Genomic DNA, 21,330 nt, shown 5'->3' on the forward strand with positions numbered 1-21,330 from the left:
TCATTGAGAAGAGAATAATTCCCTTCATAGGATAAGAGGTTTCTGAATGCAAACCAACAACCTGCAGATACAGAAGTCTCTAATGTATTTAGTACCTGGCAGGTGTGATTTACCTGGCAGACAAACCCCATGAATTTTCATCTGCTCAGTTCCAGTAAAAAACTAGCATCAATTTTTAAAAACATGTACAATGTAAAATCATAACCACATGCATACATCTTTGTTAGAAGGAAATAAAACTCGTTTGTATCTTCTGCTTTTAACAAAGATGAAGTAACAGAGACCAGGTTGCTTCCAGAAACAATCACATGAAATCTATCAAGCAGCAGATTTCAAGGCACTGGACATCAGACAATGAAGGAGAGTGATCCTGAGAGATGGAAAATGGAAAAGGTGGGCCCTATGATCACACTAGCTCACTGCCATGAGAGTCTGCAGGCCCCAGTGCAGGATGGGGAATCCAGGTGGTACCCAAGGACTCCCTGGGTAAACACAGCTCTACTGACTAAACAGAGCTGAAAATGTAAGAGACCAAGGTGTACTGAGTTTGCAGAATAAAGTGCCAGAGAAGAGAGAGCTGTGGGGAGAGAGAATCCTTGAGATATATGGAGGGAACCCTTCAAGAATACAGCAGAGTACTTATAGGCTTATGCACATGGGGAAACTCTGAGGTGGGAGTTTGAAAGAGATTGAGGGAAAAGTGCCAAGCACTCTGACAGGGCCAGAAAAAAGTGCCTGCCCCACAGCAAGACTAGAAGCCTCATAATTAATGGTTATTGGAAAGGATACTGAAAGTAGTCCTTTATCAATAGTGTGGAATAATTAGCCTAAGACTGAATGCTGCTCTGTTCCAACTAAATTCTTAAATGCAAGATCCAAAATTCTTAAATGCAAGATCAAATTCTTAAATTCTTAAATGCAAGATCAAACTTTTTCCAAGTGATTTAACTGCATTCCCAAAACAAAGCTTAAAAATGTTTACAGATAGACAAAGATATTCAGCACCAAAGTAAAATTCACCAAGCAAGCAAAGAAATAGGAAGGTATTTATAATGAGGAGAAAATCCCACCGGTCCAAACCAACCAAGAACTGATTAAATGTTAGAGTTAGCAGACAAGGACACAAAACAGTACTACATATAACTGCATTCTAGATGTTCAAGAAGTTAAGTACACCCAAATCAAACTTCTAGAGATGAAAACTACAAATCATTAAATGAAAAATAGACTGGATGTGATTAGCAGCTGATCAGACAGACACTGCAAAAGAAAAAGGTAAGTGACTTCAAAAACATAGCAATGCATGCTAAAATAAAATGCAATGAAAAAAAGAAATTTAAAAAATTATAAAATCAGTGAACTATGGACAATTTCGAATAACCCAATATACATATATTTAGAGTTCCTAAAGAAGAGTAGAGAGGCGGACAACAGAAAAACTATTTCAAAGAGCATTAGATGAAAATTTTTCTAATTTGGTGAACAGTGTAAATTGACAGATTCAAGATGCTAATCCTGAGAATGAGAAGTATTTAAAGATCACACAAAGTCACTTCATATTCAAACTGCACAAACCGCTGATAAAATCTGGATAGCAGCCAAAGGAAAAAGACACAATCAGTAGCAAAGATGAGGAATCCAGCATCCGTTCCTGATTAAAACACTTCAAAGTATAGGGATAGAGGGAACATTCCTGAACTTCATAAAATCTATCTATGAAAGACCCACAGCAAATATCATCCTCAATGGGAAAAAGCTTGCAGCCTCCCGTTGAGATCAGGAACACAACAAGGATGCCCACTCTCACCACTCTTGTTCAACATAGTATTAGAAGTCCTAGCAACAGCAATCAGACAACAAAGAGAAATAAAAGGTATCCAAATTGGCAGTGAAGAAGTCAAACTCTCTCTTCGCAGTTGACATGATTCTTTATGTGAAAAACCCAAGAGACTCACCTCCAAACTACTAGAACTCATACAGCAATTCAGTAATGTGGCAGGATACAAAATCAATGTATAGAAATCAGTTGCTTTCTTATGCACTAACAATGAATATACAGAAAGGGAAATTAGAGAATCAATTCCATTTACTATAGCACCAAGAACCATAAGATACCTGGGAATAAACCTAACCAAAGAGGTAAAGGATCTGTATTTGAATAACTACAGAACACTCGTGAAAGAAATTGAAGAAGACACAAAAAGATGGAAGACCATTCCATGCTCTTGGATCGGAAGAATAAACATTGTTAAAATGTCTATACTGCCTAGAGCAATCTTTACTTTTAATGCCATTCTGATCAAAATTCTACCAGTATTCTTCAAAGAACTGGAGCAAATAATCCTAAAATTTGTATGGAATCAGAAGAGACCCCAAATCGCTAAGGAAATGTTGAAATACAAAAATAAAACGGGGGGGGCGGGCATCACGTTACCTGATTTCAAGCTTTACTACAAAGCTGTGAGCACCAAGACAGCATGGTACTGGCATAAAAACAAACACATAGACAGCAGATTTCTTTTTGGAAACAATGTAAAGAAGAAGATAGTGGAACAATATCTTTAGAGTACTAAAAGAAAAAAGGAAAAAAAAAAACCTTAATCTAAAATTCTACACCCAGTACTTTTCAAAAATGAAGGCAAAATAAAAAACTAAACTCTAAACAAGTTGAAAGAATTCCTCACCAGCAGATCCACGTTATAAGAAATGTTAAAGGAAGTCTTCTAGGCTAAAGGAAACTGAAACAACGAAAACATGGATTCATACTAGTGTTTTTTCAAGCTTGGCACTGGTGACATTTGGGGCTGGATAATTCTTTATCCAGACATTGCTGAATGTCCCCAGTGGGCAAAATTACACCCAATTGAGAACACATCCAGTTGAGAACTACTGATTTACACAAAAAAATGAGAGGCACCATAAATGCTATAGCATTGGTAAATATGTCAGATTTTTTTCTTATTATTTAAATCTCTTTAAAAGATCGCTAATTTGGGGGGTGATCTTGGGGTGGTGAGTTTGAACCCCATGTTAAGCATAGAGATTATTTAAAAAGAATCATTCTAAAAGATAGCTGACTTTTTAGGCAAAAATAATTTAAATCTTAAATTTTCAACTTTTAAAACAAAAGATATTTTTAGCATTTTAATAGCTACAAAACAAAAAATGTGAATTTCATGTTTTAGGGTTTAAGTAAAAATGTATGTCAACAATACCATGAAAACAGGAAAAGGAAAATAGAGTTCTGTATATAGTACTGTATCAACATGCTTAAATGGGAGTCACAAAATATCTCTTGAAGTATGTAGATGGTAAACTCTAAAACAATCACTAACATAGCAAAACAAGAAGTTTTAGCTAAGAAGTCAACAAAATATATTAAACTGAAAAATAATAAATAATCCAAAGGAAAAAAGAACATAGGGAAAATAACAAAAAGACGAGAAAGAGAAAGATGATAGACTTAAATCTAGCAATGAAGTGATCACATTAAATGTAAATGATTAAAGAGCTCAGTTAAAAGAGTTGTAAAAGGCACATGCTGTCTGAGTGCAAAAATACAGCAGCACCAACTAAATGCTCTTATAGGAAGTACACGTTATATATAAAGAAACAGTAGGTGAAAAGAAAAGGGGTGGAAAACAGTATGACTTGCTAACCAGTGTCAAAAGAAAGCTAGAGTGGATACTAACATCAAACAAAATAAGTTTATATAGAGCAAATAGTATTACCAGAGATGAAAAGGTTATTTCATTACGATAAAGGATTAATCTATCAAGAGGCTATAACAATCCTAAAAGTTTCTATATCTGACAACAGAACTTCAAAAAACATGAAGCAAAATCTGGTATACATAGAAGGAGAAACGGACACATCTATAATTATAGTCGGAGAGTTAAGTACCACTCTCTCAATAACTGATTAAACAAGCAGTCAGAAAGTGAAGAATATATGAGACATGAAAACTCTAACAACCAGGCTAACCTAGTTGACATTTATGGAATACACTAACCAACAATCATGGAACACATGTTCCTGTCAAGTATGCACCAAACATTTACCAAGACAGTCCTATTCTGGGCCATAAAATATATCTCAATAAGTTTAAAAGCATTCAAGTCACACAAAGTATGTTCTTTGACCACAGTGAAATTAAACTGGAAATCAGTAACAGAAAGACCACTGAAAAAATCCTCAAATATTTGGAAATTAAATAAGATCTCTCCAAATAACCCATGAATTAGTAAGGAAGTCAAAAGGAAAATTAGAAACTATTTTGAACTTTATGAAAATGGAAACATCACAGACCAGTTCTGTGGACTAACACCAACGCTGTGCTTAGAGGGAAATTTATAACACTAAATGCCTATATTTGAAAGGATTAAAGTTCCCAAGCCAACGACCTCAGATCTCAGCCTAAAAAACTAGAAAAAATAGAGCAGACTAACCCCAAAGTAAGCCAAAAAAGGAAATACTACAAATCAGAACAAGAACAACGGATCAATGAAATAGAAAACAGTAAAAATAGTACAGATGTCCAGTATGGTCATGTCTGTATAGCTTTAAATTTAAATTAGTTAAAATTAAGTAAAATTTAAAGCCCGGTACCTCAATTGCATTTGTCACATCTCAAGGGTCGATAGCTACTGGCGGCCACTTGCTAGCATCCTGGATACGGAACACACAGCACACTGCAGTCGTTGCAAAAATTTCCATGGGGCAGAGACCAGCTGCCCCATATTTTTAAGTGACCTCAGTGACATGTGATCAGGTGCTCTCCAAGCCAAGACACATCATCACAATGGATGTGCAGGGAGGATTCCAGAGTATCAGAGAGATGACCAGTAAGGGCCGCATTGTCCTTACTCCACGTTCACAAAATCAGGACCGGACTCCTGCTCGCAAGCCTCCAGAAGATATATCATTTTGCCCAAATGTTTATCTTTTCTAAATCTTGGTTCACAATGAAGGTTTTATTACCAAGAATCTCCACATTTCTACATTACGAACATAGCTCCACACACATACATACATACATATATCATGTCCCAATGAAAAGGCTCTGCGGTGCAGGGCTAGGAGCAACAGTGCTGGCTCTTCACAAAAGATGTGATGTGACCCTGAGTGGACATAAAATAAAGCAGCGAAATTACAATCTTAGGAACTGGAGTGTCTGAACGAACCACACTTTCAGAAGCCAAAGAAGTGACATTAACTGTTGGCCAGATTCTTGCGGGGAAGGGCCCAGCTGCGTGAGCTAGCACACTCGACTTTCCAAAGCAGTGAGAAGCCACAGTTCCAGACAGTGGAGAGGAAACACAGCCCCCAGCAACTGAGCTTCTTACCCAAGCTCATAAAAACTGTCCGAGCGTGAATGGAATCCAGACCTTTAGTCTCCATTCGTGATCCTCCTGCTCTCCCACGGAGCCACATTACTGCATCAAAGATTGGGCTATGCCTGAACAGAGACCAGGAGATAGACCTCAGGCACAACATGGTCTGGGAACAGCACCGAGAATGTAGTAATTCAGGGGAAGGGGACGGGTGCTCTGGAGGGCCTCTGGCTCTGCTGACCATGCAGCATTGACCTGGTTGTGTTTCCACCAGCAGACATCAATTTAACTCTGGATATTTCTGGGTTCTGCACAAAGCCAGCACAGAATTCATCATCTGGTGCGATGAGGACGTCTCACAATATGGAAACGCAATTCCTCTTGCGGACGGGCAGAGTTGCAGTGTAAGCAGGTGAGGGTGCTGAGCCCTGGATGGCGTCAGCAGCATTCCTGAGCTGTCTCCCGGAGCTGCAGGCCGTTTCAGCGAAGGGCAAGAAGCACCTGCTGTGGCCACTGGCACTGGCTGTCCCTGAGTGTTTGCCCCGTCAGACAGATAGCCGCCAGCGCAGAGGAAAAGTTGTGAATTTTGTCACTGGCACACTGACATAAATTGGAGCAGAGCTAGAACGTCACTGCCGGTCTTTACCAGCCGCAGGCCTCTGGAGTCAGTGACAACAGCTCTGCGGTGTCAGAATCCAAGCCGGGCCTGCCAAGTGACCCCAAGCAACCTAGAAGCGAGTAAGCTTCTCACTGAACAGGGAAGGCTGGTTCACAGAGGTATGATCTCTAAGGATAAGGAAGAACATTCTGGAGTCTGCTTTCATTCACCCTTTGCTGTCTCCTTGCCTTATTCGTCAACGTGGTGACTAAGAAGCAAATGACAGGACCTCAGGGCTTCAAAATGTGAATTTGGTTTTTTTTCCCCCTAGGCATCTGAATGTACTGACTAGAAGACAAGACCTCAGTTAAAACGGGGTGTTTTCATGAAACAAACTCTAACTCTGTATTTATTACAACCATGTATCAGATAACTGGGTACGGATTTATTTACCGTTCGGCGAGCATACAGTCCCCCAATCACCAGTCCCATGGAAAATGATCAGGTATACAAAAATCCTCAGAGACGGGCTCAGGGCATTGGTTTTTTCTCAAGTGAAGGGGTAGGGAAGAGATATTTTCTCACAAAGGAAATGTGACCTTGGAAGGAACACTCTGGTTACTTAGAATCAACTCAATGAGTTGATTTTGTGAAATTTCACAAAAAACCTAGTACTTAAGTGAATCGGAGATAATGCAAATAGTACAAACTTGCCAAGCCTGAGTTTTTCAGTAGAAGTGACGGTATTTTGAGGGTCTGAACCCAGGGCTCAGATATAGACGGGAAGGCTTGGTTAACAATATATTAGATGGCAGCTCTTGTTGCAATTTCTGTGCAAACAGCCGGAGGAGAGGCAGTGGAAGACCAGGGTGCCTCTCCCAGGGTCTGTTTCCAACTAGCTGCAAAATCTAAGACTCATCACTTACCCTCCCTGGGTCTCCATTTCTCACCTGTAAAATTTAAAAAAAAAAAAAAAAAAAAAAAAAAGAGCTTCTGGGGACTGGCGACATACAGCAGTGTCTGGAATATTTGTCATGACTTAGGGTATGGGTAGAGCAGAGATCATCTAGTAGGTAAGAGACCAGGAATGCTGCTAGATTGAGCAACCTTGGTTTCAACCAGATTGGAGCAGATTTTCAACAAAGTAATATCCAGCACTAACATCCTCTGGTTCTAGAGACAGCTCAACATATTTCTTCCATTGCAGACACCTTATTTTAATTGTCCCAAATTATTTATCCTCAATAACAATGTTAAATTTCACATGTTACCAAAAAATGTGTGCATAGTAAGTGCTTTTTTGATGTTTAACAGCAACAACAGAATAAAGCTTCATAGTCATTGGGAACATCCTCCTAATAAATATTTAGTGACAGTTGGCAATGATTCAGTCTTCCAGGATACAACCTATATCCCAGCAGCAAAATTAATCCTTTGGGAAGTTACCTTAATAGTTGTTGGGATGATATTCGCCAAATGAATGAGTCATCAAATAATATCTTCAGTGCTGAAAGAAACAGGAAGCTTGTGAATATCCAGACTGTGGGATCCAGGGAGGCAAGACCTTCTGTCTGGGATTGTGGGTGTTGGGCCCACACACAGATTCTAAAATAAAATAAAGCTGAAAATGTTTTCCCTACCAAATGTCATACACCTTCATCTTTTCCAATAGAGCCTTTGTTTAGAAAAATATGCATTTTCTTTGTCAGATACCCCGCTTCCAGGTCCACCCCAAGATATTTGCAGCATTAGACTTCTTGTATTTATTATAAAATTTTCACTTGTCTGTCTGGCTCTCTGGACTCTGCTTGTCCTGAGGAAGAAAGCTGTGTTTTGTTATTTCTCACCGTCTGCACCTACAGTAGGTCTACAGCAGCCACATAAATACTAGTTGACAGTGGTCAGTAAGGCAGACTTAGTGGATCTCACTGCTCCTCGCACAGAGAAATGTTGGATGGGGTTGTTGGGTAGGGAGCCAAGCTCAAAAGCAAGGAAAGGATATCCCTAGAGGCCTGAGTCACCGAGGAATTTGAAATCAAAGACGTGGCTCTTGAGTTTCAACATGAGTTGAACCCATGGGGTACCATAAACCCCCTGGCACTGGAATTTACTGCCTAAGGAAGAGTGCAAATTGTGGACTTAAGCCCTGTATGTGATGAGCAGCTGAAACTGAGTTCCCAAAATAAATCTAAAAATGGGAGATAATTCACCCCTAGAAACACAAAAATAAGGAGAAAATACTTTTAAATGCATATGTTTTAAAATTTTGAATAGGTAAAAAAAAATGTATATATATATATATATTGCAAGTGCAAGAATGCAAAATAACATTAAAAAGAACAAGGAGGGGTGCTTGTGTGGCTCAATGGCTTAAAGCCTCTGCCTTTGGCTCAGGTCATGATCTCAGGGTCCTGGGATAGAGCCCCACATTGGGCTCTCTGCTCAGTGGGGAGCCTGCTTCCTCCTCCCTCTCTCTGCCTGCCCCTCTGCCTACTTGTGATTTCTGTCTGTCAAATAAATAAACAAAATCTTAAAAAAAAAAAAAAAAAAAGAACAAGGAACTTGAAAAGGTACCAAACAGAAATTTAGCCATTAAAATAAAATTTCTTAAGTTAAACTGTAAAATAAACACAGCAGAAGAGGCCGAAGAGGAAACTAATCAGAGGAAAATATATATGAGAACATAACAGACTTTAATACAGAGAAATAAGATGGAAAAAATAAAAACTTTTTTTAAATGAAGGAAAGAATGAAAAACACCAACTTATTTTTATGAAAAGACTCCAGTTAAGAGATGGAATGGAAATAATATTTAAAGGGGGGGGAAAGAAGTAATATTTGAAGAGAAAAAAAGGTAGAGAATTTTTTGGAATCAAGACCCCTCCCAGACTTCTCCCCTCACATTGATAGGGCTCTTTTTCTTCAGTGAAACAGGAGAATTTGATTCCTGATTGCATTATTACAATCTCAGAGACCTAAAGTCTGGGAGAGACTAGAAGAAAGTTGCTTCCATGCAAATTCTCTCTACTCTGAGATCTGTATTTTTCTTGATGCTTTTTCTCAGGAGGTCTGAAGACCACACCCCCAAACATGACACCATGTTATTTTCTGTGACCACAACCCCGTCACATGGTTCTGTCTCCCCAGCCAATGCTGGTTTGGTTTCTTTGCATAGAATAGCTAAAGCTTATTCTAAAAAATGACTAGTTTGTGAGAGACAGAGCAGCCTTCCTCAGTGCATGCCTAAAGCCATTCCTTTCTTCCCTAAGAAGCCTTCCCACCCTCCTGCCTTTGAACCAAATCACAAGTGATGGTGGCTGACTCCCTTGCTACAAGCAAGCGCTGAATCAGTAACCTTTGCTTCTTCTCATTTGGGTGGCTTTTGTTCATTTTCACACTTACTGATTTTAGCTTTTAGAACAAATTAATTCTTTAAAGAACTAATTACCCATTAATATGAAGAAAAGAGGTAAAATTAAAATTTTTTTAAAATTTCCGTTACACACTTCACATCGTGTTCCTTTCTTGCTTGCTCTGGGTAAATGGATTTGGCTTGCTGATCTCCTAATTTTCTTCCAATCCTATGAAAACTATGGCCTTAGGCTCTCTGTTCTTTCTATTCCTGAATCAAAGAAATCTAAACTCTGAGATCTGGTCTTGAGGGAATCTCAAATACAAACAAAACACTTCAATCACTTTCCATCCTCTCTTGCTGCAACTGGAAGTCCACAGATTTTTCCTACGTTTCTACTTGAATTTGTCTTTCTTAAAAAAAAAACAAAAAACAAAAGTGAAGAGTTTCTGGAGGAAGGAATTATGTCGGTGATATGCTTGATATTTTTTTTTCTCCTAATTAGTGAGAGTGATAATCCAAGGAAATGAAGAGGATGTGAGTAGCTGTTGACCCATACACCTTGCCCAAAGCAGCTTGGTTCTCCCTATGTTAAAGTGAAAGTTTGAAAGAAAGAGGGAAGTATTGAGATATACTTATGCTGTGCCCGTAGGTCTATAGCAAAGTAAGCATTATAAGGCTCTTCATCTGTGTGCAACATAAAAGATTGGATTTACCACTAGCAAATCACAAAGTCCTTAAATTATAGCATTTATAAGATTCCTAGAGATTTGGTTCATTCTCTTCTATTTATGGATGAGGAAATTGAGACCCATTAAATAACTGGGTGAGTTATAGCCTATCTGGGACAAAGGGCAAATTCTTTTCTTGTCCAGTACATATACCTTCGTACCACACAATGCTCACTGGGCTCCTTTTGGCTCCAACGTTGGGTACTGACTTCATAACCCTAATTTGGACATCAGCAAATCGTTTCCATCACTTCAAAAACCCTGTGGAATTTGATCCTATCGCCCAAACTTTATAATGAATTACTCTGATACCCGATTTAAATTTTTTCTCAAATGGCCATTCAGACTATGAGCTGCTGAATTAGTCTTGACGTGATAAATGAGTAACTGAGACATTTGGAATTTCCTAAGTGATAAGTGGCAAGATAATATGGATCAAAAATAACAATGGTTTAAATAGACATGTTACTTTCTCTCTCTCAGGTCTCTCTCACAAATAAATAAATGAAGTTAAAGTCCCATGTTTAGTACAGGCTGTCCAACTGGTGACGTTGTGTTCAAGCTCTCCGGACTTCGGGATTTTATTCAGTTAGTCACTCAAAAAACACTTACTGAACCCTTACTGTATGACCCTTGGGTTAGCTACAGGACCTCAAGTAAAGACAATATATTTTGCAAAATTTTTCTCACTAATTTTACAATAAAGTCATCATATTAGATCTATGAATTGGGAGAATTTTTTTATGTTGGAGACTTCTGTGAATTCAAGTTTGCAAAATTAGCAAGAATACCGAATAGCAGAGTGAAAAATACACAGAAAAGTGTTTTAAACGTTGTGACTAAACCTTGGGAAATACTGGAGAGTAAAAGTGCTTTGATAAAACCTTTTCTGCTTTCAAAATCTACCATTATGAAATAGTTCGATGAATAGTTCAGGGAAGATGAAAATGAGTATGACTAACTTCCCAGTGCTGACACCAAATTATGTAAGTTCTTGGGGCACCTGGGTGGTTCAGTTGGTTCAGTGTCTGCCTTCAGCTCAGGTCATTATCTCAGGGTCCTGGGATTGAGCTCTCTGATCAGTGGGGAATCTGATTCTTCCTCTCACTTTCCCGCCGTGTTCCCCTGCACCTGAAATAAATAAATATAATCTTAAACACACACACACACACACACACACACACACACACATTATGTAAGTTCTTCTAGAAATGTCAATGGATCCTATGGCTTTTCTTTTTCTTATTCTCAAGTCTTTTGTGGTTTCATTCTACACTTTTTAATAAGACATGTTGCCTCTCCCAAATATTATTGTGCTTTCTTACTCATAACCTAATGCTATGAGAATAGATACTTCGATGAGTATGGAGTAGACATGTCAGAATGGTCCACACTCCACTCTACATTGGAAGTCCTTTCCTTAAAACAAAATCCAAACTTATCATCAGGACTCACTTGGGTACAATGGAAGAAGGAGGGCATTTTCACTCTCTGGGTATGGGTGGGGGTCAGGTGGAAGACAGTGAAGGAGAAAGACTGAGGACAGTGGGGCAAAGCAGGCCTGCAGGGTGCTGGAGGACAATGGAGGGCGTAACCCAGGAAGTTCCCTGACGTATATGTCAACTGTGTCAATCTAGGGCCACTGGGTACCACTTGTCTCTCTCCATTCTTTAACCAAGAGGGGAGCAGTGGTGCAAGCCAAGGAGGGAAGAGTTTGGGCTCCATCACTGGAAACAGAGATAGTGTAAGTGTGAGGGTCCAGAAGACTTCTGAGAAACCCATCAGGTCCTCGTGTACATGAACTAGACCAAGAATAACTGCCATATGGATGCCATTCCCCCCATTTGCTAGCTGTATGAGTTTGCTGGGGCTGATGTAATAAAGTGCCACAAACTGGATGGCTTCAAACAACGAAAATGTATTCCTCGAAGCCCTGAAGATGAGAAGTCTGAAATCAAGGTGTCAGCGGGGCCATGCTGTCTCTAAGAGAAAATTCTTCTTGCCATTTCTAGCTTCTGGTGGCAGCTGGCAATAGCAGCACCCAGTCTCTGCCTCTGTCTCCAGGTGGTCTTCTCCTTAGGATTCCTCTTCTCAGGACAACATCAGTCATATTGGCTTAAGGGCCCACCCTACACCAGTAGCCTCACCTTAACTGATTATATCATCCTCTCTAACCAGATTTCTTTGCCCTCAGGTATCTGCGTCAAAGCTTATGGGTCTGCTCTGAATTAAAAGATGGGTCTTAGAAGTGCTGCTTGTTTGTCTGTTTTACTCAGTTTGGGATTAATGGAAATTAGTGTTAGGTATGCCCTTTGACTAGGGCTCGTATATCTGTGTCCAAATTCCCACATCATAAGCAACTGAGAGGTTACAAATGCTGTTATCCTCAGAATTATGGAAATGAACATCTCAACTGGATTCACTCTCTCTTTGAAGAAAGCAGTCCAGCCCCGTTCACTCTTTCCTGGATTTTGGAGAGGTCAAACACCCATGAAAGTTTTCATTGCATTTAGATACTAATCGGGTGTTTGCTTTGGCAAGCAAAACTGTGTGAGGGTCCTATGCTGCCAGATCAAAGAGCTCTGAATCCTGAAGTCCCAAGCGTGAAGCTGCTTGTTCAGCCTGACTTAGGAGCCTAAGGCCAAACCAACACTCTGCATTTAATTTTACATAAGAAACAAAACACTCTTTAAAGACAAGTGTTGTCTGTGAGGAAGGAAACTGAGTACTTAACTGTCTGGGTGTTTTAACCCTAAGAGACTCTTAATCTCAGGAAACAAACTGAGGGTTGCTGGAGTAGTGGGGCGGGGAGGGATGAGTTGGCTGGATGCTGGACAGTGGGGAGGGTAAGGGCCTTGGTGAGTGCTGTGAAGTGGGTAAGCCTGATGATTCACACACCTGTACCCCTTGGGCGAATAACACATTATATGTTAATTTAAAAAAAAAAAGAATTTCCCTGTGGCTTTCCAAATTAAGTCTGCTAAGTCTGCCCTGTTGCCTTTGCGGTTCAGTGTCAAGCATGTGTCTTGTATTTCGAAGCACAGGGTCCAGGCCTCTTGTGACGACGCCCACAGCTACTAACGTGGGCATGGACGCCGAGCATGCGCGAGGAGACAGAAAGTGCAACAGGAGGAAGGCGCCCACCTGGCCAAGGTCTCCTGACCTCATGCCCATCTGACTCTGACGTCCGTACTTCAAAGAAATAAGCACAAGGTCCTCATTTTGTAAGGAAGAGAACCAATAAAGGTAAACAAAATGAAAGACGTCATTGATGAAGGAAGCCCAAAGGGAATTCCCACCAGCCCTCCTACAGCCAGCCTCAGCAGGAAGGTCACTACAGTGGGCTGGTTGAGGAGTGACCTCCTCTGCTGGCCTCGGCCCCATCCCTGCTTGGAAAGTAACCACCTGGCTGTGGATCTCAGTAAGTGGCCACCAATGGAGCTGTGTGCAGGGTCCCAGAGGCAAAGCATTAAGGGAAGAAAGGAGCTATGGTGCACTTCAGGGCTGTAGGTGGGGAGAATTGAACACCTGCTCTGTGGGAATGGGGTGACCTACTCCAGAAGACAGAAGAGGCCAAGGTCAAAGAAAATCATCTTCAAATCTCTGAAGTTCTGTGTTGGAGAGTTTTAACTTAACTTACCTGACCTTAAAAGGGAGCAAATGTCCATGTGTGTGGAAGATTCTGGAAGACAAGCTCTGATACAATATGAGAAAGATCTTTCCACCAATCTGTAATATCCCATAATGGACCAGGCTCACCTGACATAGGAAGCATTTGCGTGGAACTATTTGGAACAGATGTCTCTGAGGAATGTAAGCGCAGTGCTGTTCTGATGTCCTCTGAGGTCCTTTTCACCTGGATATTCTGGGTCAAGGCAGATCTTTTGCCACTATGCTTAGCCACAGGGCCTATCCCTAACCAGCTGGCAGTGATGAGCAGCAGGGAACTGCAGAAGACCCCAGCAAGTACAAAATGAGGTGGGGCACAAGGAGGAGAGAACTAAGGGAGAAGGGGGTAGAACGGGGTTGGGAGGAGGTCTCATAATTGACTATGGACCATTGTGAGCCACTGTGCTGAGTAGCCCTGTGTGTTCCTTCTCATCAGCTCTCTGATGCGGGTACAGTCACTAGTTTACAAATTAGGAGACTGCCCAGATGACATGGATGCTCTAGGACAAGGCTGGACCACAGTCCAGGCTACATGGACTTGCCCCTCCTGGCCCCGCCTGGCCTCCTGTCATTATCCCCATGAACCACAGAGAGTACACAACACACATCACTGTGAGACAATCTTTCTTTAGCCATCCTTGTCTCAGGTAGACACCAACATACCCAAGGGGCAGAGGTGACCCAAAACCACATCCTGCTTTTTCACTGTATCTAGTGTCAAAGCCATCCTGCATAGCATGGGACCAAAGAAACCCCCTCTCCCTTGCTAATGGGTCACTAGCTTCTGCCCTGTCAACTTCCAAGGATCCTGGCTTGCTGCTGGGTAAGAGTTTAACTGAACACCTGAACCAGTTCTTGTCCTCTAGTGGGGAGAGCTGAGAAAGTTAGTGTAGACACAAGCAGCCTTCCTCCAGAAGATAGCAGTCTGGGGACAATATTTATTTACATTGCAAAGGAACCTGATAAAAGATTGAGAAATACTTATGGTATTAATTACAATAATCATCAGATTATGTGGATTAGATGATCAGTCCCCATAGGATCAGATTAGCCCCTTATCATACTTGTAAGTATAGCACCAACTCCCCACCTCCCCCCACCACAAATAGGAGTGATAGTGCACAAGAGACCAGATTCAAATTGTAACTCTGAGTTAGTTCTATCTTACACCACCCCCATACCCTCATTCTGTAGTTTCTCTCATCTAGTTGTTCAACTGTTTATGGCTTTGCTGAGGAGTCTAGTCTGTCACCTGCCAAGGATGGATGTTACAGCAGCCATGCTGTGGGCTTTGCCCCTATGTTTGTAGTCAATGGAAAATTGTTGATGGCAGGCAAACAACTGCTATAAGGGATATGAGCTTTTACCTCTCCTTACCTGATTGCTTACTCTAAGTAATTCATAGTGAATTTCAATATCCTTTCTCCTTGGCAAACTACACTCATTTTTGCCTCTCACCTGGTGCCCTCTTGCTCACAGCATGAAGACCTGGTGTCTTGAAATGGATCATGTCAATGAGTCAAATCCAGGATGCAAGTATTTGTAAAATGTGCTAGTAAGTGGCAGTCAGGACCACCTCTGGGTTCCTGGGATTGGAGTCAAGTGTCATGACCTTGGTCACTTTTGAAGAGCTCACTCTACTCTATCAGCATTTCTGGTGAACGAGGGGAGGCAGAGGAAGGGAGCACCCCAGCATCAGGGTCTGACTCCTCCTCAACTGGCTAGCTGACACTGAGGAAGTTCCTATTCTGCTCTGATCCTCAATGTTCTTGACTGTGAAAAAGGAGCATTCACATCAGCACCCAGGGATGTTCTTCAGATTACAGGAGAGAAGTCACATGAACACAACACCTCAAAGACAGTGTAGAGCAGGACACATGCTCCAGAGACGGAGCTCCCTCTTCCCCCTCTTCCCTGCCATGCTTGCAGCCATGAGCAGTGGTGCTCATTAAGTCCACCTCTGGTTTCCATCATCAGTTCCCTGGGGTCAGAGAAGAGGCTGGAGGTGGAGGTTGTGGTGCTAAGACCAAAGCCACAGCTGGCCATGTTTGACTCCTAGGAGAAACCACAGACCACCTCAATCTCTTCATGTCAGCCACTGCAATGGTACAGACCTCTATCATGTGATGGGCATCAAAGAGGAAGGGGTCCTGGTTCTGGTCATCCTGGAGGGGACAACGAGGTCCAACAGGTAGAGATTGTACAGAGACAGGCGCCAGTGCTATCTAAAATGGAACTTTCCCATTAGCTAAAAATGTTGGGACAATGAAGCTGGCAGCCTCCAAGTTCAAATGGCTGTGTGTGTTGAAGATCTTACTGAGGGATCCATACATCTGACAGAGGTTGGTCTAGGTAGTAACTGGTCCCTGCTGATTCTTCCTAGCTAGGGGGATTAACGTTCATGGTGCTCAGCATCTTTGTTCAGATGACTAGATCACACTGCAGGGGTGCAGAGAGCAACTTTTCATGCAATATTGTGTTTATGGAGTTCTGACATTCCTTTAAGATGATTTTAAGAGACATTTAGGAGAAAAACATGATTTGAAGTTAACAAAAGAATGACCAAACACTTAAAAGAGAGACGAGGTGCCCACAGGGATCATTTAAAAAATCCCTAACCTATTCCTGGGACTCTAGAGAGAGCAGGCTTTACCTGGGGCTCTTGATGTTCATGCTCATTGGTATTCCTGGCTTGCCGGCTGCTCCAGCACCCAGTCAGTTTATGGGAAGCAGAAAGAAAACCCAGGGAGGAAACTCACCACCGAGTCTTTGGGCCTAGAGGTCCATAGCCAGTTGGCCTTCTTTCTACTGTTGCATCTCTTATCACTGGTTCATGAACAGTATCCAGGGATTTTTGTTGTACTCGGTGGGAAGAATAAAGAAAAGTGCACCTACTCCATTTTCCCTGGAAGCAAAAGTTAAACATGTACTTTTCTTGTTTAACATTGTCTTATCTTTTTGCTGGTTGGTACTATTTCGTTATCTTCCCTTTAGTCTATCAACGATTTTTTATTTTTATTTGAAAACTATCTCTGCATCTAGGGAGTTCCTCGGGCATGGACCGGAACGCGTTTCAGATTCATGGCCACATGAAGCCACGAGCCTCATCTTGCATAAATGCTTCCAGCACCTGCAATGGCCACAGAATGAGCCACAGCTTTCCAGAAGTCTGGAAATCTCCCGAAGGTGAGATTCCTATTCTCTGCAGCCTACCCCTGGCCTTGGATAGTCACGATACAACCAGAAATGTCATCCATTCTTGTTAGTTTTGTTCTGTTTTCTACTGAATAGTCAGTGGGTATAATTGCTGATGAACTTTGTCGTTATACCTTTTGTGCCAGAAATATACTCCCCCAAACCCTTGGATCTACAGAGTTTAACCTATTCACCTAGCCAGTGGCAAACTGGGGCCAGCAGAGGTAGTGATCCTCCTGGCCTGATGTCACTCAGCTGAGCGCCCTTGTGAGCCAATGAAGGTGCAACAGATGTTGACAGGGGCCCGACAGGCTCCTGCTTCTTGCTTTTTCAAGAAAACCAAGACTTTCAAAGCTGCAGCAAGGAAGAGAATCCTGAGGAGCCACTAATTTTAGACCTAGGCTATCAAACCCACTGACTGTTCAACAGAAGAAAAGGAAGAAGGAAAACTGGATTAAATTTCTGGTATTTTAAATTGAAGATCTGTTAACAGGCCACCTTCTCTATGGGGCAGCTTCCCTCTATAGTAAGGATCCTTTTGCACTCCAGGAAAGATGGGCTGCTTGTCTTGTGTTTGGATGCACCCAACCCCATTCTAAACCACAGGTAGAAATAGCTAGGACCAAAGAAGAATGAAGATACTCTGGCTGGCTCTCGCACTTGACCTGCACGCGCAGTGAACATTTTCTTCCTTCCTCACCAGTGGGTCAGGGGACGGACACCTAAGGGTTGAAAAGCAAGAATACCAGATCGGCATTCTTTAAAATCTTTAACTAAGCAGAATTATAAAATCTGGGGGGAAAAAATCAAAACAGGCAGCCACAGCATGGGATCCCTAGTGTACTCGCTGTTGTTTGTAGAATGAGGCCCGGGGCAGAATTTGCAAACCCCTTTGCAGACGAGAGCTCTGACCCAAGACCATGATTCACATTACACTAGGCAAATGCGTGTCCGTTCTCTGTAGCACCTTAGAGAGAAGGTTGGCTGTGTGGGTGAGATACGAATATATTAATTTCCTGGACACTGAGTGGACTAGGGAAAGATTAACAGGTCTGCGATACGTGAGCATTCTCTGATTTCTCCCCAAGTGATACAGAGGAGGGATTGTTTGTGGTGCAGGTATGAGGTAACACAAATTTGCCGGGAGTGATGTTACAACGAACACAACATCTGGCCTTTTGCTTGCTCGGGGCGTTTCGAGAGAGCAGCAGGACGCACGTCCCCCGGAGGAGGGCATGGTTGGAAATTAGCCTGAGCAAGGAAAGGTCTGGATCAAAGGCTGGGCACTTTCTCAAGTCAGCTCCCTCCCACCATTTGACTCTTGTGCTGAGCTGGCCGCAGCCTGGGTCAGGACACTCGGAGCAGCCCAGGGAAAAGCGTCAGGGCTTCTCCTGTCTCCAGTGATAATGCCAACTGTGGATGACATTCTAGAGCACATCGGGGAATTTAACTTCTTCCAGAAACAGACATTTTTCCTCTTAGCTCTACTCTCTGCAGCGTTCACCCCCATCTACGTGGGCATCGTCTTCCTGGCTTTCACCCCGGATCACCGCTGCCTGAGCCCCGGGGTGGCCGAGCTGAGCCGGCGATGCGGCTGGAGCCTGGCGGAGGAGCTGAACTACACGGTGCCCGGCCCGGGGGCTGCCGGCGAGGCCTTCCCCGACCAGTGCCACGGCTATGAAGTGGACTGGAACCGGAGCGGCCTCAGCTGCGTGGACCCGCTGGCCGGCCTGGCCGCCAATAGGAGTCACCTGCCGCTGGGGCCCTGTCGGCACGGCTGGGTGTACGACACGCCCGGCTCGTCCATCGTGACCGAGGTAAGCAAGAGCAAGCTTTGCATTAGGAAAAAGCTTTTCTTAAGGAAGAGGCCGGTAGGGCCTGGTTCTTACAATGTCTGGACACGCTCTTTGGACTCAGAGGATCTTATAAAATCCTAGTTTCCAACAAAAACATGCAGCCTCTTATTTGCCTGGCCTATAGGTGAGGTAGTTAAATTTCATCAAATTCTGACAATAATGATTCCAGAGCATGCAAGTTTCAGGGGTAAGAAACAAGCAAAAGCAAGCAGAATTCCTGGAAATAATTCCAGGGAAAGGAAAATTGTCAAGCCTCCTCTGTTGTTTCTGGAAGCCCTCCTTTCTGGCAGCTATACAAAAGATGGACAGGTGAGCACTCATGGAACTCACCTGAACGTTGCCTCACTGAGACAGGAGATGTTCTTCCCTTGATGGCTGTTTTGCTCTCTTTGATTTGCTCAAAACGTTTGCATAAAACCATCAAGGGCTGGAGCTTTTGCTAAGGCACTAATTCCTTTATTAAAAACTCCAGTTGATATTAGCATCTCATTATGAAGCCTCATTTTAATAAATATAGAGAAAACAGCCAAAAAAGTGGAGGCCTGCTTTTATTGGAGACAAAGCAAAAATGGGAGGGTACAATTATTCTAAAAATCCAGAGAAAGCCAGCTGCCTGGCTTAATTTAAAAGGAGCGCTTGGATCATGAGAAGACGTTCTGTTTGAACAGACTTTTAGGCAGAGCAGCCTCTCTTCAGGGGTCCAACAGTTACATGAAACCATAGGCCTGGGTCAGAGATACAACACCGTATAATTTAAAGAGGCTATCCAGCAGGGCTTAATCTCATCCCTTCGTGCAGAGATGAGGAAGCTGAGGCCCAGAACAGAGAAAAATTCTGCCCAAGGCCACAGAGTGTGAGCTAGCAGTTCGCTCTAGAAATCGGATCCCCCCACTTCCGGCCCAGCACCTGTTCTTCCTTCAACATTGCCTCTTGTTCCAAATGAGAGCAAATGTAAGAGCCTGAGAAGACGCTTCTGCTTCCCCTGCCATTAAAGAGACAGTGAAGGGAAGCTGAACAGCCCAGCTTCCGCGGGGCAGTCTCTATATCCTCTGTACACACCCGTTTGCTTCTGGGTATTCAGGTTAGGAAGGGAAGGTGTGGGGCGCCTGGGTGGCTCAGTCGGCTAAGCCTCTGCCTTCTGCTCAGGTCCTTCTGCTCAGGTCAGAAGCCCAGGGTCATGAGAGGGAGCTTGCTTGGGGCTCCCTGCTCAGTGGGGATCCTGCTTGTCCCTCGGCCCCTTCCCCGCCTCTCTCTCTCAAATAAATAAATAAAATCTTTTTTAAAAAGAAAGGGAAAGTGGAGTATTCACCTGGTTTCAGCTGATTTAGCCAACAGAATTTGGCTTAACGACACACGTCCAGAGGGAATGCTGGATAAATTGCGGGATGAATCTTCAGATTCGTCTGAGGAAAATTCATATAAGCAAGAGACGAGTTCTTGGCTTTCTGCCATGCCATGCAGCAGGAATATTCAGTGAGTTCTCGGGGCTGAGTTGTATCTAACAGGACTTTGTTTTCTCTGCTGACCCGGGAAACCTCTCACCCCTCTGCAGTTTAACCTAGTGTGTGCCAATTCCTGGATGCTGGACCTGCTTCAGTCGGCTGTGAATGTAGGATTTTTTATCGGTTCTGTGGGTATCGGCTACCTCGCAGACAGGTAGGTGCCCCGCGAACGTGGTGGAATTTTGAGTCGTCCTCTGGTCTGGAAAGCACTGGGGTTCACCTGCCCCTGCTTGAATAATATCCTTTCCCCAAGCACGAAGACCACAGTTTCCTGGCCTCGTGTCCGTCATCTTGACAATTTGCAGTTTCTTCTCCTGCTTCCATCAGCACAACCGATGCGAATATTTTCTAATTTCCTGGGGCCATAGAGGACCATTTCTATCTTAGGCAGCAGTTTTTCCTTGTGGGTTATTCAGAGTTCTAGGGTCAGAAGGGAAAGTCATCGATGACTCGATCCTTTTTGTGACTCCCAGTTCATTGGCCTCATCATCTTCACCCCCATCTGTGAGCCTGTGGGGTCCCTGAGCTCTCTCTCCACTGCCTGCTGCTTCTATACCCAGAGCCAGTATAGCCTCTCCCTGTGGGTGTCCCTGCCTGGCCCTTGGCATTGCAGGAGTCCTGAACTGGGGCCCGGGCTCCAGATGTAATTAGAGGTGTGGAACCCAGACACAATCTGGTAAAAGGGAAACTGGGTTCATCTACAGTGACAGATGTAAATATCCACACCCAAAACGTCAGTGTCCCTGAAGAAAGTTGAGAAAAGACCTCCCTGTGTAGAACATACAGCAAATGGTCCTCTTAGATGTTCTGTGTCTTCAGGGAGCTAGTTTTCAGTGAGTCATGTGAATCCATTTGTGCCTTTATGTCTTACTTTTTCATCACTTTGGAATCCCAGATTAACTGTGCTGAAAGTTCCTTATAACAGGTATCTTCACCAGGTTGATGGCCAATTAGATATTTTGAGGAAAAGGGAAAAGAACAGAAAAATTTGCTTTGTAGTTGATACTTTAGCACTCATAATACTATTTATTGGGTGTGGTCCATGTGCCAGGCACCATGCTCAACTGTTTGGACAGTATCATTTTCTTTAATAG

At 42.8% G+C, this 21,330-nt stretch overlaps 1 protein-coding gene and 1 long non-coding RNA gene across 2 annotated transcripts in view; one reads left to right on the plus strand and one right to left on the minus strand.

Moving 5' to 3' along the window:
* Nucleotides 1-4,937: 4,937 nt before the first annotated feature.
* LOC309864203 lies at nt 4,938-19,103 on the minus strand. Its single transcript, XR_014311391.1, has 4 exons — nt 19,065-19,103; nt 16,443-16,588; nt 7,378-7,438; nt 4,938-5,120 (listed from the first exon to the last, which is right to left on the minus strand). It is a non-coding gene; the product is annotated as an uncharacterized lncRNA (long non-coding RNA).
* SLC22A2 (solute carrier family 22 member 2) overlaps nt 17,966-21,330 on the plus strand; it is a 30,362-nt gene continuing 26,997 nt past the window's right edge. Inside the window, exons 1-2 of the mRNA XM_082729507.1 lie at nt 17,966-18,695; nt 20,287-20,390. Of these exons, the coding sequence (XP_082585633.1) occupies nt 18,285-18,695; nt 20,287-20,390 (515 nt within the window). The 5' untranslated portion in view covers nt 17,966-18,284. The remainder of the gene's footprint in view (nt 18,696-20,286; nt 20,391-21,330) is intronic.

This window comes from Mustela nivalis, assembly GCF_964662115.1.
Source record: "Mustela nivalis genome assembly, chromosome: 5".
Classification (NCBI taxonomy): domain Eukaryota; kingdom Metazoa; phylum Chordata; class Mammalia; order Carnivora; family Mustelidae; genus Mustela; species Mustela nivalis.